Below are 21,618 nucleotides of genomic sequence, written 5' to 3'. Positions count from 1 at the left end.
GCCTATTACAACATCTGCACCGACTCATGAATTTCTCCATCTTTGTGAAAGTGCTGAACGCCCTAACAAAGCGCGCAAATCGACCACTCTCAAGATTCGAAATCCTCTGAACATATTGTGTGTTTGTTGGATCGACCTGGAGAAGAATGCCCCCGAGACTTGCACATAAGAAGACGCGATCGGCAAGTAACCTTATCCTCTGCCCAACCAAAATATCCTGCAGTACTGACCGCCTCCAACAGGGATGCAAACGATGCAAGGCTCGCAAAGTGAAGTGCGATGAAGTCAAGCCACATTGTACAGCTTGCACTCGCCACGGAGTGAGCTGTGAATATGCAGATTCCCTGCAGGGAGACTATCGAAGTCCATCTCACGATGTAGGATCGAATCACATTTCCGAGCATGAAATGGAATTGCGCTTGTTGCATGAGTGGATGGCATACACGTCCGAGACTCTTTCAACGACCGTCGACTTCTGGAAGATACGAGCACCGCTGCTAGCACTGCAGAATCGCTTCGTGTTCGAAGCGCTCTTGGCTCTTGCTGCCCTCCACGGGTCACGAAAAGAAGCAAAGGCGTGGTCGGGTCTGCATGGCCGTGAAGTAGCTGTATCGTCAAACAGCGTTGCCACAAACGAGCAAGGGTCCGAAGCTACCACGCCGAACGAGTGGAAAAAGTGGAAGGCATTCGGGGGAGAAAGTCTTCCTACTGGTTCTGCTAGTGTCCTCAACGCCACCCCAGAAGCTCGCCGGGGGATGCTGGAAGTATCAAGAAAGTACTTTTCCCGTGCCCTTGAGGGCCAGCAGAAGGCGGTCGCTTCCATCAGCTCGCAGACCATCCAATCGAGCTAGTAGGTTGATACCCAGATGGCCTAGAATATCTCATGCTGACCTCTCATCTTCTCCCAGCCTCTGCTCTATGCTGGTCAACTACTACTCTTTGTTCACTTTGAGCGACGGTGATGATGACGGCAGTGGTGTGCCAGTTGGCCTCATGAACTGGATCCGAGTATCGCGCGGTGTACGCCACATCATAAATCAGATGACACAGTTATCTGCAGGATCGCTTCAAGGTGACCACAACATATATTGTATTGTGACAAGTTGCATGCTAATCATCCCTTCCAGCGGAGTCAATGCATGCGGAACCCGATCTCTCTGACACGGACGAGTTATTCCACCCCGTCCACATGGAACCATTCAAGTACCTGCTGTCGAATGTCGAAGGAGATGAAGTCGCAGAGGAAGATCGCACCGCATACGAGCATACATTGAGCTACGTCGGATTGATCTACAAAGGGATCGTGCAGAATCTGGACTCCCCGCTGGCCACAGGTCGTCGATGCAATGCAATGCCAGCGAGCGTACCAATGCGCTTCCTGGATCTCGTCGAGGCCAATCAACCTCGRGCAATGGCCATCATGGCGCATGTCTTCGCATCCATGCAACTTGTCCAGGAGAGTTACCCGTGGTTCAAGGGTATTGCCGAGCATCAGATCCCGCTCATCTGTAGGTCATTGCCGCGGCAGTGGACCGAGTTTGTTCAGTGGCCTCTACAGATCATCCAAGGTGGTGGCGAGAATGGATCCGGGCATGTCGTCCATGCTGAGAATGATGGCGTATGAGATCAGGTGAAGATGTATGCATGTACAGGAAACTTGGCCAAGGCCATAACACCACAAACAGCACGCTGGCTTTCTCTCGGGCCGCAGATCTGGCCCATATCACAGCGAGAGCAGGACGCTTGTTGTAGTATACTTGGAATCGAGCCCGCAGATGGAACTAGCCCCGACCATCATCGAGATGGCTATTCCACTGGTCCTCCCAGGGACATTCGCGGAAATCGCACCGGGCGCAGACGATGTTCTCATACCGGCTGCAAGAACTCGCGCAGACAGATCTGTGGATGCTGCTACGTCGAGAGAAACGGCATGGTCGGGGTTACTCGACAGAAGCGCAGATGATGAAAGCGCAAGCCGCGAAGTAGCTGAGCGACACGACAGATGTGTTCGATGATCAGAGATCACATTGACTGTAGTGGGAAAATTGGCGCTCCATTACGTGGTAATCCCGCCCCAGAAGTCAGTCACTGAGCTCTCAAATGTGAGTATTTCGATCCCAAGTGATTCAGGAGGCGCCCTGATAAGAACCCAAAGCACGCTCTCTCGTCATTCCCGCAGCCTTCGCCGTGTTTCAACCAAGATGAAGTTTTCGAGTCTTTGTTGCGAATACAGGGATCTTCAATGTGTACTCCTTAGATGGGCGTGTTGCCTGTCATTCATCGGCTATGGGGTGGCGGACTCGTATCGACTGGATCTGTGATGCATGTTCACTGAGCTGGCAGTGTTGAGCCTCTATAGCAAGAAGATGATGCTCACGCCGACTGCTGCTTACCTTAGGTAGTGCTTAATAAACTTCTTCTGGCCCTTGGATTTTGGCTTTGCCCTCTGGTAACCTCACTTCTTCTGATGAGGCCGCTTCGGTCCTCTGTTCACAAAACATCGCTCGAATTGGAGAGCAACCTGAGAAACTAGGACCCGAACCATATCGAAACTGATGTCCGGCTTGGATTGTGAAGGCTTCTGCTATTGGCAACCACCAAGACACTGCGTGCCATGTCAACATAGCACGACCTGTAATCCCAGACGGAACTCGTGATCGAGGTAACAATGATCGTTTCCAGTTTTTCCTAACTAGCTTAGACTTAATCACCAACGCTCAGTAATGCCTAGACAATGCTTCGCTTGCCCTGTACTTGGTCACTCCTCCCTCCAAAAACGCCGTGCGCTCACAGTTGAGCTTGTCGTATTCTTCCAAAAAAGGACAGTGATCAACCGATTGGGCTCCATGGCAGAGGCATCATGATGCGGCTCTTCATCGACTGAATGAGTGGGACCGTCTTGTGAACCTGCGAAAGAGATGTGTGAGCTAGCAAGATTATACCGAGTGGAGAGTGTTGCGTACCGTCTCGCCCCAGCCTGTTATGCTCCAGCTCTGTTCTCTCCTAGATCGGCGTTCCTCGAGGTCAGGGAACTGCCACAGGTGGTGAACCTCGTTAAGCGCTCCTATCTGCGTGAACCATGCTGTTACATTGTTAGTGAATGCATTTTCCCTGCAGACGCTGTTAATTGTCCCAACATACCTCCAACACCCTCCATGACCTCCCTCCTCGCAGCCAAGCCCTTCTGCCAATGTGTCTCCCACTCAAGCAGATTGCCTGGGTGCAGGGTGTATGTTMGCAGCTCGAAGACACCTCCCAGCTGACGTGGAGGCGATGTAGGCCAGAAACGGAACTCCTGCATAAGTGAGACGCTCTTAGACTTGATCATCTTCTTCAGTCTCCGGTCGAACTCGGCAAACTCCGGGTGGTTCTGGATTCTGTGCAGCGATTCGTGGTACCCAGAGTAGCGTTGGTACTCCCAAATGTGGACTTTCTCTGGAGTCAGTCTGCCGTCGCCATTGTGTTTCGTGGCACCGCCAACATACCGAACGTGTCGCAGTCTCCGACTTCTGTCCTCCAGCTGCCGACCAAATGTACCTTGTTGTCCGGGTCGCTCGCCATGCGAGGGTACCAGCTGCCCACCAGCTCAACGTATTCGTCCACCTTGCTCGGCTTGACCTCGTGCATCACAATGCTGTGGACGTACTTGCCACGGGCAAGGACCTGCGAGAAGCTGCGTTCGATCTCGCGGTCCATTTCACGCCCCTCCTCGGTGCCATGAATCAAGGTGCTGAGGAGACCACCGCTTTTCTTTTTATCGGTCTCTTGTGCGCGGGCTTCTTGTCCTACATTTTGACTGAGTGAGCCAAGGCCCTGAGACACGACATCAGGGGTATCAATGGCCATGGGAGGGATGGAAGGGGAAGGGGAAGAAGATGACTTAGCGGCAGTGGCAGAACCGGACGCAGACTGACTCTCTTTCTCTTTTTTGGCGCGGTGGTGCTCGGCCAGGTTGGCGCGGAAACTCTTCTGTTTGGCGTCGAAGGTGGCCGACTGGTCGGGCGCAATGTCGGAGAGCGCAGGCGCCTTCGTGGTCGTCTTGTGGTCTTTGTCCCATTGCGTGGCGGAGCGGGAGAAGGGGCGAAGAGTGGAAGATGTGGGAGCGGCGAKGTTGCTGCTGCTGCTGCTCAGGCGCAGAAGCAAGCGGCGCGAGTACATGTTGATGGGCTGATGTAAATACCAGCTCGGAGCTCGTATACAATGCTTGTGGAATGGATACCGTATGGGAGAATGGTGTGTGTGATTGCTTGCGGCCTCGCGGTCACGTCGGGTGTGAAGGGTGGTGATCCGAATGGTGATGAGTGGTCCAGCTATTCGTCTGTACCTCTTCGCGTACTTTCTGCTTAGTCTGTCTGCGTCTCTGCTGCCCTCTGCCCTGCTGCCGTACGGTTGTTTTGGGCAAGAACCCTTGTCACATGGGGCAGAGCTACAGCTTCTTGGGGGAGGTAGCCGAGATATACCCCACATTTCACGCCGCCGCCCAATCACGTACGGATCTAGTAGCGGAGAACCCTGTATAGCAGCACGGCGAGCTCATGCGAGTAGAACGTGTTCACATGTTCTCAAGCAGAGAGCTTGTTGCACCCGAGTGCTGTTTGGTGAGTTAAGCGCGCCTGTCGGAAGTTTCCCGAAATGGCAAGGTAAGGTATAGAGTGTTGCGAACGCTTATTAGTATCAACACGATGCTCGCTATATCGCCAAGGTATGCTCAAAACATCTACTTCCAATCCGCAGCAACCCACTTCTTCACAGCTTTCATGAACTTGAAGAAGCCGACGTTGAACTCCTCATGCCCGTACTTCTTGTCCACCACTCTCTCCGGAAAAGCAATACCTGCTCCAAACAAGCCTGGCAATTGCGCGAGATCCCCAATCTTGCCGCAGTCGCTCTCCTGGACGTGGTGGAAGACTCCTCTATCATGATCGAAACGTGGCGTGATGGGTTTGCCCTTGCTAGACTTCAACTCTGGGAGCGGGTTGCGTTCGTAGCCAATGGCTTGTATCACGTATGTAGTCCCCGGGAGATGTTTGGCGTACACCTCCTTTTCAGTACCTTTCTCGTAAGCAATCTTCTCAATGCAGTTGGCGACGGAGCTGTTGGGGAATGTGTCGGGTTCCAAGTTCTCGCGAGCCCACACGGAGGCTGCTCCCTTCAAACCAGTATTGTCGCGGGCGATGAAGCCATCCTCGTACTCGGCATATCGAAGTGGATGTCTAGTAAACCACTTGATCTTGAGATCCGGTTTGGCAGAGAGTGCAAGATGCGAGAGGTTCATGAGGACGAGAATAGCAGAGTGCGAGGCACCAATAACTGCCACCGTCGTGGGACCGAGCGGAGAGAAGATCTTGGAAAGATGCGTAGGTGACAGGGCGTCGTCAAGATTGATGTGTTCAACGTCGAAATCGGTCGGAAGGGGTGGATCGCTAGGTGTTGAGCCAGTGCAAAGGATCAATCTTTTCGCTTGCACGCTGGTGATGTCGTTAGATGAAGGCTTGCTACTTGCAACGTTCACCGTCCACTGCAATGCTTCTTCGTCGAGGACGGCCTCGCTCACCCGCCCTTGATGTGCGGTAACRCCAGGGGCCCTTTTCAGTCCATGAGTGAGCATCAAGCACATATCTGCTGCATGACTAAGATGGCAGCCCTTTTCCTGGTCGAGTTTTCGCAAGTCCTGTAGTTTGTCCTGCTGGCCATCGATTGGCACACCGTYACTGGCGCTTGGTTCCTCCCATCGGTCACGCGAAGGAATTCCACTGACTATCTTCCGAAAAGGTGCAACAGCGGTCGCAAAGTCAATGAAAAGCTTTACTTTGGTGTTCGACGGCACCTCGCGGTAGTATTGGTTGACTCGACCGCCGTTGAAGGAATCGTCAACCCATAAGATCTTGTCGAGACGGTTCTCCAGCAAGTTTCCGACAGCAGTAATGCCCGCCGGACCAGCGCCCACAACAACAGCCTCGTACGTTTCATGCGGCTCAGACATGGTCGATGCTGCTCGGGAATGGGTGGTCTTAATGATGAATTTCTTAGTCAAAGGTTGCGGCGAGGATGGTACAGTCGAAGGAGACTTTCTCCCAATAATATCTCGGAAAGATCTGTGTTCGCCATGGCGATGGGCCGCGAATGCAGTAGATAAAGCTCTCGCACCAAACGGGGAGCCTACGTAGACTCTTCCCATCTTAGGTGTGGGCCTACAGCACCTGCTGGCACCCCACGCAACGCCATGCTGCAGACGCGATAGACTCTGCATTGCCCTTTTTGTTGGGACTTGTGCAGAGAGAGACATGTGTCAAGATACCCGCTTCGCAAAAACTGGCCCGGGACGTGCTTCAACGACGAAGCCTCTTTTCCACTAGTAGACTAGGAGATGGACCGAGAGCGGGCTCTTGATACGCGGATGGGCGTCGTAGCCCACACACGGCTATCTCTCGTGTAGAGGCCGAGTGATGCACAAGCAGTGCCGCGTGAGGTTGATGTGGGCTATCGGTGCGACGATCCGAGAAGTTTGCTGAGATGGCTGCCGATCGTCCTCGTCTGTCCTGGGAAGAGGATATTTCTTTTTTCAACTTCCCATCGACGAAAATGCTGAATGGTCCAGGGAGAAAGTGCAATCGCAGGATGTTTTCCAGAGTGGCGTTCAAAGAAAGCTGAAGAAAGAGAAGTCCGAGTCCGAAGTGGCAATCTACCAAGTCTTGGCAGAGAAAGGTTCTCTAGATTCACCCTCTTGGAATAATGTCCTCAGTGCAATGTCCTCAGTGCTTGCGCCTGGAATCATACGTTTGTGCGGATGAGATGAAGGGAAGAGTCACGAAATTGCATTCTATGGCGGAGTTCTGAAGGCGTTGCAATTGAAGATGGGTAGTCTCCAGATCGCGTCATCGAGCACGACATTTTTTTCAAGCAAACATCTGATTGTAGCAGCGCCTCTTGCTCCAGGGCTGTGCGAGCGGACATTGCTGCTCGAATATCTCAACGCGCCAGAAAGCTGGCAGTCAGCATGAAAAAAGCCATCTGTCGACATCAAAACCATCGTCTTCCTTCCAGCTTCGCCTTCCTTCGACTACTTTCCATCTCCTCCCTAGGTCCCTGAAAGTCCAAGCAAACATTTCCCAGCGCACTCTGACCAATGTGAAGGTCAACGTCAAAGACACCTCCCCAGTCGCCAATGCAAAAGGAAGCTCGCACATGCACGCCGCCCTTTCTCTTCTTGGCCTTTTCGCTCAAGAACGGCCCGATGAAATTGGTGATTCTCCAAGCGAGAGCATCGGGGGCATATTTCGTGACAAGCTCCTTTTCCCAACCTTCTGGCTCTTCATCGTTGATGCAGACCAGCGCAAGTGACTCCGAAGATCGTTGATTGTACCAGTATTGTATGACCTCAGCATCGTTTGACTGTCGACCCTCGAATGCCGTGGTCAACCAAAGGCTAAGGATGAGAGAGTCTAGGTTGTGGAAATGCTTCAAGGCCGAGAAGAGCGGCGTGGTAATTGGTGTGGGGTCAAACAGTAGAGCGGAGCCTTTATATCCACAGAACTTCAGCTCAGTGATGGTATCTGCGTGGAAGGAGGCCAGTGTGTGGAGCATGGGCGCCGTACCACTCCAGCCGAATTGCGGCTCAAACACGAAATTGTGAGGAGGGGGCTGCGGCGTCTTGACCCCCAGCTCAAACACAGCACGTCTGTCTTCTTCTTCCAGGTCGTCCACGTCTTCGTTCTCGACAGCATGCCGGGCGTCCTCGCCGCCAGCACCCCAAGTATTGCCAACGGTACTGCACACCCCAATCATCACAATCTTCTTCAGTGGACAGGCGTGCATAGCGCGAACGATTTCTCGTCTCTCGTCTCTCGGGAGGCCACCTTCGATCTTGATGCTCTCACATCTGGTCATCTTGGCCGCGAACTCGCTTATGAACCGCAACCGGCGTTTCCTGGCAGCTGCGAATGWCAACAATCTGCGTAAAGACTCGATTGAGCGTCACTCACCAATGTCTTTGCAGTGCAGAGCCTCGCTGCTCATTTCGCCAGTACCGCTGTATAGAGCGTCGACTCGCAGGTCCAACAACGTTCGTCCGAGATTCTCCACCACGGCTTGCACTCGCGTCGATACTTCTGCAGGAGGAGATACATGCGAGAAGAAATGATCCACAGGCCACGCCAAGCAAACGATACCAGGGTGCGCTTCGAGGAACTCCAGACCTGCCAGATCTTTGACCGCAGCGCCGGGAGTATTGGAGTCGTTCGGATCAGAGTTAGCAAAATTCGAACTTGAGCAATCTAACAGGTACAGTCCTCCTGGCATCCTAGTGTCGGATACAACACAGTTCCTCCACTGGAAGCTGCGAAGATGCGGAAAGCGGCAGCTGAACAGATCTTGATAAATCTTCGGCCAGGACCGAAGAGCTGTAGAGTCTACCGGACCGAATCTTGTAGGAGCACAGTAGACCCAGTCAAGATTTAAATGTGTAAGTGTTTCAGCAGTGCTTCTAAGCATTGAAATCGCTGCATCGGAGGATGGGATTCGTTCACGCTGCACGACTGGCAACCTAGATTCTTCAAGCGCAAGTGTGGCCGGATCGGGATCGAGCCAGTCGCCTCTATACGCCTGCATCGCACGGTTCCCGAATGTCATCTGCCCAAGACGCAAGACTTCTGGGGGTAATTCCTGCATATGAAAATGAGACTACTCGTGATTTATCAGTCTCAAGGGATGTCAAAGGCTCACCTGGTCCTCGGCGAGATTTTCATAAATACGCTGGTCATACTGGTGCGCAGTCTCATACATAATCTCAAGCGGAGAATCCTCGTATTCATCTGCAGATGGATCGAAGGAATTGAGTGTTCGCTCCTGTACAACAACGGCGAATTAGCCAATCTGACAGATTAGTGTAGCCTGCAGCAATGGAGCATGAACAAAATGTAAAGCCTCGTCGGCTGCTCTCGTGGTTGTTCGCTCACAGCGATTGTTGTCCTCGAAGGCTTTGCGGTACTCTCAACTGGCGGAGTTGMTTGTCGACTTGCCGAGAGACCTACTGAGAGGGCCGCTCTTGTACGAGGATGCTCATCGCGACAAGTCCGAAAGTACACGGCTCACCAGGCAGAATTATAGCTCGTACGAAGGTACGTATAACTTACCGACAGCCATGTAGCATGGTCCAAAGCAGCTCGAGACTCAACATCGACGTCTTGAACCGTGGTTTCGTACATGCCACCCAGACCATCCTGAAGGCGTTGAAGTCTGCCACCTCTCGAATACACCACGCCTTGCGGTAGAACATGGGAGCTTGCAGATCTCATGGGCAAGCGTCTAATACGTACCGACTCCAGACCAAGGAAGCTCAACTGGGGTGGTAATCCATAAGGGTTGCCATCGTCTAGGTTGATATTTAGACCCGCAGAGATTCTGCAGTTCTCCAGCCATAGCTTGCGCACCGGTATTACACCATCTACCTTTTGCCGGCGAACGTCGAAGAAGCTGCGGATAAGAGCATCTGTCAAGGTAGCATGTCCTAGAATTATGCGCAGAGTATGGACTTGGGTCATGTTTCTAGCTGCCAGCTGTACGAGTTTGATGGTTCGAGGGTCGGTAGACAGAGTTTGGCTGTTGAAAGGATTGCCTGGAAGCTCCCCGAATATTGCCGGAGGTGAAAGATGACATCTGTGTGTTAGGGTACGAACACAAGACGCCAACCAAGGATTTCGCACGAAGAGTAGCAGCTTCTGGATGATTCGGGTGTCGTCGTGCTCATCAAATTCGTCCCCATCGTGGTAAGTTCGACAATCCGTCAACTCCACATCACTCCATATTCGGGGCGTTGCAACCAGATAACCCCATCGGGAGACCACATTGAGTGAGGTTAGATCGCTTTGCTCCAATCGCTCGATCACATCTTGAAGAAGTTCTTCCGGCAGCTCCGATAGCACATGGCCTTCTGCCCGCATCTTGCGGCGGGGACGGGATGAATGAGCTGCAGGATGTTTTTTGCGTCCGTTGACTCTTTGAATGGGAATTTGATGCGCCAGTGACACTTGAGAGTCCGTGGAGTTGTGGTTTAGGTATAGAGACAGGTGCATTACTGATGGTGATGTTTTACCAGACAGCGTGATGTTGGTTCGTGGATCGCAAAAATGCGCTAGCGACAGCTCCGCATGTCGCTCCTCCGTGACGATGCCACAGTCCCTAGCAGATGTAACTACGGCAGTGTAAAGCTAGGTCTTGGAGCAGCTGATGTAGCCCAGGCAGTTGTATCCTGATGAGTAGTAGGGTAGCAGGCAGGCCAAAAAATGGTATATGTAATGATCCCACAGACGTTCCAAAGCGAATGACTCAAATCAGCACCGCTTGAAGAATGACATGGCCTACATGGTGTCAGACGTTTTGCCGAGTTGTACCATATTCTATAACGTTGTGCTCGATTGGTTGTTGAGGAGCACTTTAACAATGTCGCTACGCTACGCGACCAATATTCGTGATGGTGGGCGATTGGAAGGAGTCGAGGACCATTGGAAGACAGGAAGAGTCCTCCGCAAAACAGCATGGCGTTTTTAGTGTCGATCAGTTGTTCCCCTGATTCTTGGTGAAACCCGATTTCCGAGGCACCCTGGGACGGAAGAGATTGCCACGCGACGGACGTGTTGCTAACACACTAATGTCTCACACAAGTACGGTGAAATCCATGTGTCCACTATAGACGGGCGGACGGTAAGAGAGATGCAAAAAAACACCCGTTTTCCACTGCGGAGGACTCGACCACAAATCCGAGATCTTGGGTGCATATTCTAAGAAGAAGGTTCGTTCGTTCGACGCTGAGGCCAGCCTGCGGCCTGTGGATCCTTCCCTCGTCCCGGCCTCCTATGCAACCATTTATTCGAAGGCCCCAAAATTATTCCAAGATCCAACAGCAGCTGGCCCAGGTTCTTGTAGCAGGAGACGTCGACACCGTGGAGCAGGATTCCTCTCGAGAAACGGTCACACTGCTCGCTCGCGGGTGTACTGCAGGGCGCGTGTTTCTGCTCCCGTCCCCTTGGCAATTGGTGCTCCCTACGAACCTCTGCTCGCTCCGCGCCCACGCCCGGCCGACCCATTCCTCTCCAACCTCCCTCCCCGCCGACCACGGGAAGAGGCGCCAACGCGCACGCCGACGCGATCTGGCTTGCATGATTTGACGGAGATTTTGCGCCGCCACGCCAGAGCCTGTCGTTGCGCCGCGCTGAAGCAGTACAATCACACCATTCACGGATCCTTGACCTCAGCACTGCGAGACGAGGCGGAACAACATCTCGGCCATGTCCTTTCTCTTCAAGTCGTCGAAGAAGGGCACGCCAGGCCCCAATCCCGCGGTGCCTCAGAATCTACCGCAGCCGGGCAGAGACATGCGTTTGGCGGATGGAAGAGAGAGTATGATACCAGTGCCGCCCAATGGCTCAAAGCCAAGCTCGCCCACGCCGGGTCAGAGTATCAACAGCAGCATCAACTCAATCACCAGTCTCGAACATGCCCAGCCAATGTCGCGACCTGGCGATGACCGCATCGCGCTCGCACGCGACGACAGCGCGCGACCTCTTAGCCCGGAACAAAAGGCGCTGCGTGAAGGCAGCCGGGACACGAGTCGTGAAGTTGTATGTCCTCCCTCCGATGCGATGGAAAGCAATGAACTGACTAGCACCGCGTACAGCAGCAGAGAGCGCCCATGCATACACAGGGTCGACCCTCCGCCGACAGCTCGCCATATCCATGGTCGCAGCGTCGTCTGAACTTTACGGTTACGCACACAAATCCCTTTCCGCGATATGGCGCCGCAGTCAACGGGAGCGCCAGCAAAGACGGCTCGGTCTATCTGATGGGTGGTCTGATCAATGGTAGTACCGTGAAGGGAGATCTTTGGATGGTAGAGGCTGGCGTCGGCAATATGAGCTGCTTTCCCGTCGCGACTACAAGCGAAGGACCGGGTCCGAGAGTAGGACACGCCAGTCTGCTCGTGGGCAACGCCTTCATCGTGTTTGGAGGAGACACAAAGATGGATGAAGGTGACATGCTGGACGACACACTGTACCTCCTCAATACTTGTAGGTTGCCTTGCGGGCTACGTGAGCATACATTACAAGCACTAACAAAAGTACTCAGCCACAAAACAATGGTCAAGAGCATTGCCGGCAGGCCCACGACCACCTGGAAGATATGGCCACACCCTGAACATCCTGGGCAGCAAGATCTACATTTTCGGAGGCCAGGTGGAGGGCTACTTCTTCAATGACCTTGTGGCGTTTGATCTGAATGCATTGCAGCAGGCCACCAACCGCTGGGAAATCCTCAWTCAAAACACCATCGATGGAGGACCACCGCATGGCCAGATCCCGCCTGCTCGCACAAACCACACCATGATCACTTACGGAGATAGATTATACCTTTTCGGTGGCACGGATGGTGTACACTGGTTCAATGACGTCTGGTCGTACTCACCGCAGTCCAATTCCTGGACGCAACTCGAATGCATTGGTTATATCCCATCTCCGCGCGAGGGCCACGCTGCGGCACTCGTGGGAGATGTGATGTATGTCTTTGGTGGTCGCACAGAGGRGGGCAATGATCTTGGAGACCTTGCCGCTTTCCGCATTTCATCGCGAAGGTGGTATACATTCCAGAACATGGGTCCCAGTCCAAGCCCGCGATCTGGTCATAGCATGACCACTGTCGGCAAGCAAATCGTCGTCCTTGCGGGTGAGCCAAGCAGTGCGCCGAGAGATCCTGTCGAGCTTGGCATGGCCTATTTCCTGGACACGAGTAAGATTCGATATCCACCAGACTCTGCCACTACGACTCCGACCAACGAGCGCGTCCAGCCCCTCCGACGTCCCAGCGGTGATCGTTCGACTCTACCCATCGGAGCAAACCGCGGCCCGGTCGTCAAAGAGATTACAGATCGCGTGGAGGCACCCAGCGGCGAAAGGATCCGATCTCCGGACAGCGGTTCGCGCTTGCCGAGGGCGCAAGCGCAGCTGCCAGCACCGGTGGGGCCGCCGCCGCAGGCGCCAGTGCAGCCTCGACAGAGCAGCATCACGCTGGCTTCAAGACAACCCACGCGAGCTGCAGACCGAGCCTTGAGCCCCGAGAACGAGCGCCCTCGACGGTTTGATGCAACAAATGCACCGGCATCAGAGGGCGCCCGCTCTTCGCCTGTCGCAAAGGTCGGGACCTATCAAAGATCCTCATCGTACGACGCAGAGTCAGGTTACTATGGCAGCGAGCAGCAAACAGACCAGCAGATGCGTCAAAAGCCGGAGACGTACCAACCGACTCAGGATCAGACGAACGAGAGCGGCCCGAGAAGTGCATCCAGTGCATCGCGTGCGCGAGGCGTTGAACCCGGCTCCAGAAGCGGCTCAAGCGCCTCCCGAGTACACGGACTTCGAACAGATCTCGCAAACTTTGATGAGACACCAAGGCAGTCTGTCGACCAGTCAGATTCAGCCTCCAGGTTTGGAAAGATTTCCGAGGAACACGAGCGGCCACAGGACTCTGGCCTTGGCTCTTCGCCCGCACTTACACATCAAAACGACAGTATGGCCAGGGAGTTGGAACAAACCAAGCAGCGGAATGCCTGGTATGCCTCGGAGCTGGCGCTCGCACGAAAGTCCGGGTACCAATCTCGCTCGGCCGAGTCACCTGTGTTTGATGAGCGTGCCACCGAAGGTTTTAGTGATGCTGACAGACCTCTCATCGAGGCTCTACTGCAGATGCGGGCTGAGCTGGCTCGAGTCCAAGAGACCATTGACGAGCAGAGCAAGAGTGCAGCCGGTCGGATCGCTGAGGTGGRGAAGCAGCGAGATGCTGCGGTTAGTGAAGCAGTTTTCGCCAAGGCGAAACTTGCCGGCCAGAGCAGTCCACAGCTCGACGAAGGTGGCAAAGACGATCGCAACAGCGACCTCAATCGGCGGCTGGTCTCGTCTCTCGAAGCGCAAAGCGAGCTCAGCCGTCGTGTCGATGCACTGATCAAGGATATGGAATCTGAAAAGACTGCTCGTGAGCTAGCAGAGGAGACCGCCACGGCCGCGCAGAAGAGAGCAACAGAGCTAGACGTCTACCGACAGCAACACACTTCGGAGATTGAGAGCTTGAGGTCGGAGCTACACGAGGCTCAGAAGCAGTCGAGAGAAGCTGCCGCCAGCCACGCAGAGATCCTTGCTCAACACAAAATGCTAGCCGTGGACAAAACAGAGCTCAAGAAGAAACTTGAGCAGGCCACTGCTAATGATCAGAGCCACAGTTCAGTGCTGGCGTCCCTACGCGAGGCCGTCACGGCTTCAACAGACAAAGCTGAGCTTCTCGAGCGACAACTTGAGGAGGAGCGCAACAAACGTAATGAGGCTGAAAGTGCTCTACGGGAGCTCAGGTCTCAGCACGATGCGCGGAAGGACGAGCTTGAAAGTACAACCCAGCGCCTACGAGACGCGGAGGAACTCGCGCAAAAGCACGCCGAAGAAGCCCGAACTCATCGCTCCGTGGTGCTGGCTGGCTTCGGCAAGACTTCCGAGCGTGGTGGTGAAGTCGACGAAGCCAATGAGGAGCGCATTGCCATTCTACAGCAACAGGTGGAAGCTGCCAACGTCATGGTCCGTCAGAATCAGGCCGCGGCTGATGCTGCGTCGGAGAAGCTGCGTCGCGCTGAAGAAAGGATCGCCGGCCTGGAGACCTACCAGGAGCAAGCTAGTCGCGAAGGCCTGAATATTCGCAAACAACTGCAGATCGCCATGAAGGAGAATCAGGGCCTCAATAGCGAAAAGGCCGACATGGAGCAGAGGCTCGAAAGGCACATGTTAGAGACCAATGCGCTCTCGGTGCAACACGCATCCCTCAAAGACATTCTTGGTGAGCGAGGCCTTAGTGGGACAGACAAGCGCCGATCTCGCGCACTCGACTCCCCTGGCAGCAGMCGATTTAGTACCCCGGATTTGCATCGCGTCAGGGAGCTAGAGCAACAATTGGAGACTAGTCTCAAGGGCCAGGATGAGATCAGGACCCAATACGAGGAGATTTCTGAGCGGGGCGATAAGATGAAGCGCGAATACGAAGAGAAGCTGACCGCGCTGGATAACGACCATCAAGCTGCAGTCAAGTATCTCCGTGGTACGGAGAAGATGCTGTCAAAGATGAAGCAAGAGCTACAGCGCGTCAAGAATGACAATGGAGATCTCAAGAAGAAACTCGACAAAGCCATGGAAGACGCACAAAACAGTAAACGAACCACCCCGGATACTTCCTCTCGCGCATGGGAGGCGGAGAAGGAGTCTCTTCAGCGGGAGGTATCTGCTGTACAAGCGAGCATGCAACAATCTGTTTCGCAGCTGGAAGGCAAAATCACGACAATGCAGCAACAACTTCAGAACACGCAGTCGGATTTGCAAGAAGAGCGCAACCGTCACACAGCGGCGCAGACAGACCTTTCCAGCCTGCAGACGAACTTCACGCAGTCGCGCGCCGATATTGAGCGTCTCCAGAAAGAAAATGTACACCTGGAAGAGCGCGCCAGAGATGCGGAGAACAAGGTGCAACTTCTACTGGACCAGGTAGAGTCGAGCGTCGACAACTACCGCCGCCAATCCCGTGCTAGCAACACAGGAACCGGAACTCCAATCATGAACGGCGGACTGAACCCACGCGCACCAAGCATCAGCGAAGCCTCTGAAAGCTCTCCCATTCACGCGAAGACACACAGTCGCGATCCCTCCGGTACAGCATCCATTGATGGCGAGTCTGCTGCGGGCGATTCTCGCGACTCCATTGCCCTAGATTCGCTCGCCACGGAACTTGATGCGCTTCGCTCCCATTGGGAGACCACAAACAAGAACTATCGTTTAAGCGATCGCTTTGACTTTGAGTCCACCCCTGCATCCGCCTCTACTATCCCAGCCGGTTCGGGACTCTCAGACTGGCGGAGAGGACTTGAGCTCGACGATGACGACGACCAGACACGACCCTCGACGGCCAATGGCCCGACGAAACCACAGCCGGTTAGTGGCCACCAACGAGCCCCCAGCGATGGCACTCCCACCCCCACTGGCACGAGCCACGCAGCGCCGACCTCGAGTGGAGCTTAATGATTGCGATTATCTGTTTTTGTTGTTTGATTGACATATTACGCTACGAGGGAGAGGATCCGGATAGGACGATTTTGACACTCGCCCCACACGTGTCCAGACCCTCGCGATTCCTCGACTGTGGACCACTGCTACGACACTGAAGTGAAATGGAGGACTGCGGGTTCGGCCTGAACTAAGAACGGAATGGAATGAGTGATGCCGGCGCGAACGGAGTTCGTATCATGAGGAGGACATCTATGGGAGGTTTTTTTTCTTGTTCCTTTTTCGCGATATTGTTCAGATTCATACGCATGCGTTCACGAATGCATTGAGGATGGATTGYTGTACTGTTGTAGATATATACCCCACTGCTGTTCTTGCTTGCCGAGGACAGAAGGCTGCGCGAGAAGAGGGTTTGTTTTGTACAGTATCTCACCACTATGGAGAACCAATCCAGATTTTATCTTTCAGCATCGCTTTCCTATGCATGGCAATGTCCAAGGGTGTTCCCTCGGCATTCAGTAGGGGTTGTTGTTGCTTGGATCAGTGATTGGGATGCTCACCGCATGGGTGATGTTGAGGGATCGACAACCGTAATTAGAGTTAGACTAGCCAGGCCACATGAGCTTCACCTATATGCACTAATCCAACTCTCTGCACATGCATATGCACAAACACAAGTCACCCTGCGCATCGAGACTGTTGACACCCGCACCCATGCGCCAATCTATCTGCGACCACGAAGCATGACGCGCGCGTCGACCAACGGCATGTCGCCCCAAGAGGTGGAAGAGTTTCGTTCCAAGAGTCCGGGAGAACGGCTCGCCGCGGTGAATGCTGCCTTGCGACCGTCGCACATCGACTTTACGAACTCATATCCTTACCGGCCTTCGACTGCAAAGTCGTCGTCGCCGTCGAAGCAGAATGGCCACCGTAGCGAGGAGAGCGATTCCGACGAGGAGGAGGCAGGACTGCAAATGGCAACTACAAATGGACGTGGCCCAAACAGAGGTAAGCCTGTTCTCTCGCGGGCCACGAGCGAGTTTGGGGGGAGCCGGCAGCAGCAGCAAGGTGTCAGTGCAAGTGGAAGTTGGGGTGAGGGACGTACGGGCAGTGAGGGACACCGACGGCGCAACGGCGTGGGCGAGGCCAACATGCGACATGGCTGGGAAGCGCAGCTGCTCAATGAGGAGGTCACACGCAATCTCAGCGAAAACTTCTTCATGTACTACGAGGACAAGCGACACGACTCTGCAGGAAATCTTCCGGAACCCGGGGACGAGACGGAGGTGCTGCAAGAATGGCGAATGAAGGATCGCCTTAAGACTGTCTCGGCGTTACTCGCCGTCTGCTTGAACGTTGGCGTTGATCCTCCGGATGTTATCAAGACCAACCCTTGTGCCCGACTGGAGTGCTGGATCGACCCAGTACCGCCGGAGAGCACCAATCAAAACTCCAACAACACCAATGCACAGATTGGCAAGAACTTACAATCACAATACGAGAACCTTTCCCTACGTACAAGGTACAAGGTGATTCTGGATCCCACCATTGAGGAATTGAAGAAGTACACAATCCAGCTCAGACGGACTGCCCATGCGGAACGCCTTCTCTTCCATTACAACGGACACGGCGTACCCAAGCCTACCTCCAGCGGAGAGGTATGGTGCTTCAATCGCAGTTATACGCAGTACATCCCGATCAGTCTCTTTGACATTCAGGAGTGGGTCGGCGCTCCAGGACTTTGGGTTTGGGATTGTGGAGGTGCTGGTGGCATCATTCAGGGCTTTCTCGAGGCCGCGCAGAAGCACAATTCGAACCAGGAAGATGCTTTGGCGCGAGATCCGAACCGATCGCAGCAACAACCGGCTATAAAATGGATGGACTGCATTCATCTGGCAGCCTGCAGGCACGACCAGGTCTTGCCGACAAATCCCGACCTTCCAGCTGATCTTTTCACGGCGTGCCTGACCACGCCGATAACTATGGCTGTTCGCTTTTTCATTCTCCAAAATCCACTGACGTCCACGTCCGGGGTGAGCCTTGCGCAAGCAAGAAACATCCCTGGGAAGGTCAGCGAGCGCAGAACGCCACTTGGGGAGCTTAATTGGATCTTCACGGCCATTACTGACACCATTGCGTGGAACATGCTCCCCAAACAACTGTTCAAAAAGCTTTTCAGACAAGACCTGATGGTAGCGGCGCTGTTTCGCAATTTTCTGCTTGCGCAAAGGGTCATGCGAATGTACCATTGCAATCCAGTGTCCTACCCAAGCATCACGGAAACCTTTGATCATCCTCTCTGGAAGAGCTGGGATTTGGCGGTGGAAATGATACTAGCGCAGCTTCCCAAGCTAATTGAGCAGACAAAAGCGAACGAAGCTGCAGCGGAAAACGTTCAGAACGGCCAGCCACAACCCATTGCCGAGCTCGAATACCAGCACTCTGACTTCTTCGCTGATCAGCTTTCGGCCTTTGAAGTGTATCTGAGCTCCGCACCCAGTAATCCTGGTGCAGTCGATTACGCCAAGCCACCTGAGCAACTGCCGATAGTATTGCAGGTTCTGCTGTCCCAGGTCCACCGACTGCGTGCTCTGTGTTCACTCTCCAAGTTTCTGGATCTTGGGCCGTGGGCCGTGAGCCTTGCCCTTAACATTGGCATATTCCCATATGTCCTGAAGCTGCTGCAATCCCAAGCCCAAGAACTGAAAGGTCCCATGGTCTTCATCTGGACGCGCATCTTAGCGGTGGACTCTAGCTGCCAGAACGACCTTCTGAAGGACCACGGCTATAACTACTTCACCGGCGTTCTCGTTTCTGGCACTGGGATCCCACTGGGTAGCATGGCTGAACATCGCGCCATGTGCGCTTTCGTCATCGCCGTGTTTTGTAAAGACATGAAACCGGCGAAGCTGGCCATTCTGGAGAGCAGCCCTGAAGTCATCGAGAACTGCCTTAGCCATCTCCACGATATGGACAACCCACTGTTGAGGCAGTTCAGCTTACTCTGCTTGAGCCACTTGGTCCGGGATTGTGGTGTTCTCAAGGAAGTGTTCGTTGCGCAGCATGCTCCGACACGAATCGTTGATCGAAGTCACGACCCGGTCCCAGAAGTACGGGTTGCTTGCCTACATGCATTGACTAGCTTCATCTCTGCGCCTGATTCAGAAGCGTTTGTTCACACCGCCGCGCAAGGTAACCTCAGGCGGCAGGAAGAGCACCTCCTCGCAGTTATTCAGACCATGGGTGTCGACGGATCTAGTCTCGTGCGCAAGGAGCTAACAATTTTGTACTCTGAATTCGTTCTCAAGTACATGCCTCGTTTCCTCTGCGCGGCCTGGGAGCAGCTCTTGGAGGAGCAGGACAAGAAACGGGGAAACGAACAGAATGCCGACGACTTTGTTGCCATGCAATCCAGTGGGACAAACGACCTTCAGACCATCAATGGTACTCGCTCAACACACCACCGCAGTGTTTCTGCTTCAGTCTCGCAGGCCTCCATGCCAAAGAGTAGACCGGAGGTATCAAGAGGGACTGTATATCGCGCTGTGTGGCGACAGTTGATGATTCTCTCTGCCGACCCACACCCAGAGATAGCACGCAACGCCGGGATCATTGTCGACAATGTCCTCAACAACTTGCTCGAATCTCCTTTGGGCCCACAAGCAGAGGTTGTCCTGGACACTCTGTCGACGCAAATCCGTGTCGATGTTACTACATCAAACAACACCCCCGCCGCGGAGCATCTCACCCGCCAAAAGTCCCGTGACACCATTCCGGAGACTCCACCAAGTCCTGCGCCGTCATCTACGTCAAGACCAGACGGATACTTTGCACTCTCCCGCACCGCAAGTGTCGCTGCAGCGATGAAGAATATGCTGTGGGGTGGCGGCAAGGCACCCGCTGAGCCTCCATCTCCCGGATCACCCACACATACGCGCAGGGGCTCGTTGTACAGTAACTCAACAAACTACCGCTCACGGCCGCTGACACCCTACGATGCGGCACTTCTTCCGCCAGATGCTCTTGACAGCATCTCGAATCGCCCTCTCCACCAGGAGAAAGCGCCAGTCCCGCCTACTCCATTTTTCAAGGAGCGTGACCGAAGGACTCTACCACGACTGCCTCTCAAATCAGAATTCTTTGAGTGGGCCGCCTCTCATTTCCGTGAGCCGCAACTGCGCCCGTCTGAGGCAGATGAGCCAGGCTCGAAGGATTACAATGAGAGGCTGTGGCGTCGTAATCGCAATGACAAGATCATAGCATCCACTCAGCCTCTCAAAGAAGCTGCCGGAAGTCAGCCATGGGACAAGCCTTGCGGATACTTCGGCATTGGCGCAGCTCCCGTGAAGATGGTGTTTCACCAATTCGAAAACCACCTTGTTACGAGTGATGACCGAGACAGTATCGCCGTTTGGGACTGGGCGAAGGTCAAACAGACTTGTCGTTTCAGCAATAACAATCCATATGGTAGCAGAGTGACCGAGGTGAAGTTCATCAACGAAGACGATATTGCCATGCTCATGGTCGGCTCGAGTGATGGTGTCATCAAGATCTACAGAAATTACAACGATCAGGACAAGGTYCAGCAAGTCGCAAGCTTCCGCGCGTTGTCGGACCTCGTTCCTAGCGATAAAGGAGGCTCAGGTCTCGTGTTCGATTGGCAACAAGGTCAAGGCAAAGCACTAGTCGCAGGAGACGATCGTGTCGTCCGAGTGTGGCAAGTCGGTACCGAGATGTCCACCCGCGATATCAATACACGATCTAGCGCGTGCATCACATCTCTCACATCTGACCAGGTCGAAGGCAATGTCTTTGTCGCAGGCTTCGGCACTGGTTCCGTCAAGGCGTACGACCAGCGCTGTGATGATAATTCCTGCATGATCAAAGCTTGGAACGAGCACAAGTCCTGGGTTGTCGGCGTCCATCTTCAGCGCGGTGGTTTGCGGGAGCTGATCTCTGCGGAGAGCAATGGATGTGTTCGTCTATGGGATCTTCGCTTCTCTGGCGCCGTCGCTTCCCTCGATCCTCCTGGCAAGCGCGAGACTAGAAGTCTTCGTACTCTGAGCGTTCACGAGCATGCGCCGGTATTTGCCACTGGAGGCAAAGATCACACGATCCGAACATACAACACCCAGCTACAGCCTCTCTCCACATTTGAGCCATACATGAGTTACCTGCGGACGGGTCTTACCGGCGCAACCAGGAATGCACCCATCACCGCCACGGCATTTCATCCCCATCGTATGATGCTGGCTTGTGGCGCTGTCAACGATGGGCATGTCAATTTGTTCAAGTGCGACGTCGAGGCGGAGGGTAAGCCGATTGTGGAAGAATGGGGGGTTTAAAGAGAAGTCTGATGCTTTCTGTGGGGTGTGAATATTGTCGATTTATTAGCAAGGCGTTGGTGGTGTACGGTAGGAGGGCATTTCTGCCCTCGTAATGGTGACGGTCGCTTTTACTCTCGGGTGATGGATGGGTGCATTGCATTATAAGGAGCATTCGGTGCATGACATTGGCGTTTGGGAGAGGATATATCTTTCGT

At 54.0% G+C, this 21,618-nt stretch overlaps 6 protein-coding genes; 3 read left to right on the top strand and 3 right to left on the bottom strand.

Moving 5' to 3' along the window:
* Nucleotides 1-407: 407 nt before the first annotated feature.
* Nucleotides 408-1,624, top strand: RCC_00708 (uncharacterized protein; the record flags this gene model as incomplete). XM_023765874.1 has 3 exons in its annotated part: nt 408-850; nt 909-1,072; nt 1,128-1,624. The coding sequence occupies 3 exons, from the start codon at nt 408-410 to the stop codon at nt 1,622-1,624; spliced, it is 1,104 nt and encodes a 367-aa protein (XP_023621642.1).
* Nucleotides 1,625-2,829: 1,205 nt separating this feature from the next.
* RCC_00707 (related to NIPSNAP protein) lies at nt 2,830-4,158 on the bottom strand (the record flags this gene model as incomplete). XM_023765873.1 has 4 exons in its annotated part: nt 2,830-2,907; nt 2,964-3,082; nt 3,142-3,429; nt 3,486-4,158. 4 exons carry the CDS (start codon nt 4,156-4,158, stop codon nt 2,830-2,832), a joined length of 1,158 nt encoding a protein of 385 aa, XP_023621641.1.
* A 559-nt stretch (nt 4,159-4,717) lies between these two features.
* Nucleotides 4,718-5,983, bottom strand: RCC_00706 (uncharacterized protein; the record flags this gene model as incomplete). The annotated part of the gene is made up of 1 exon (XM_023765872.1): nt 4,718-5,983. The coding sequence occupies one exon, from the start codon at nt 5,981-5,983 to the stop codon at nt 4,718-4,720; it is 1,266 nt and encodes a 421-aa protein (XP_023621640.1).
* A 1,037-nt stretch (nt 5,984-7,020) lies between these two features.
* RCC_12192 (uncharacterized protein) lies at nt 7,021-10,070 on the bottom strand (the record flags this gene model as incomplete). XM_023765871.1 has 4 exons in its annotated part: nt 7,021-7,934; nt 7,983-8,661; nt 8,722-8,844; nt 9,132-10,070. The coding sequence occupies 4 exons, from the start codon at nt 10,068-10,070 to the stop codon at nt 7,021-7,023; spliced, it is 2,655 nt and encodes an 884-aa protein (XP_023621639.1).
* A 1,212-nt stretch (nt 10,071-11,282) lies between these two features.
* Nucleotides 11,283-16,091, top strand: RCC_00704 (related to cell polarity protein tea1p; the record flags this gene model as incomplete). XM_023765870.1 has 3 exons in its annotated part: nt 11,283-11,615; nt 11,672-12,062; nt 12,121-16,091. The coding sequence occupies 3 exons, from the start codon at nt 11,283-11,285 to the stop codon at nt 16,089-16,091; spliced, it is 4,695 nt and encodes a 1,564-aa protein (XP_023621638.1).
* A 728-nt stretch (nt 16,092-16,819) lies between these two features.
* RCC_00703 (related to TORC1 growth control complex subunit Kog1) lies at nt 16,820-21,421 on the top strand (the record flags this gene model as incomplete). Its single annotated transcript, XM_023765869.1, has 1 exon — nt 16,820-21,421. One exon carries the CDS (start codon nt 16,820-16,822, stop codon nt 21,419-21,421), a length of 4,602 nt encoding a protein of 1,533 aa, XP_023621637.1.
* Nucleotides 21,422-21,618: the final 197 nt, after the last annotated feature.

This window comes from Ramularia collo-cygni (assembly GCF_900074925.1).
Source record: "Ramularia collo-cygni strain URUG2 genome assembly, contig: RCC_scaffold01, whole genome shotgun sequence".
Lineage (NCBI taxonomy): Eukaryota > Fungi > Ascomycota > Dothideomycetes > Mycosphaerellales > Mycosphaerellaceae > Ramularia > Ramularia collo-cygni.
Note: the sequence above shows the minus strand (reverse complement) of the source record. Positions and strands in the feature narration are given on the sequence as shown.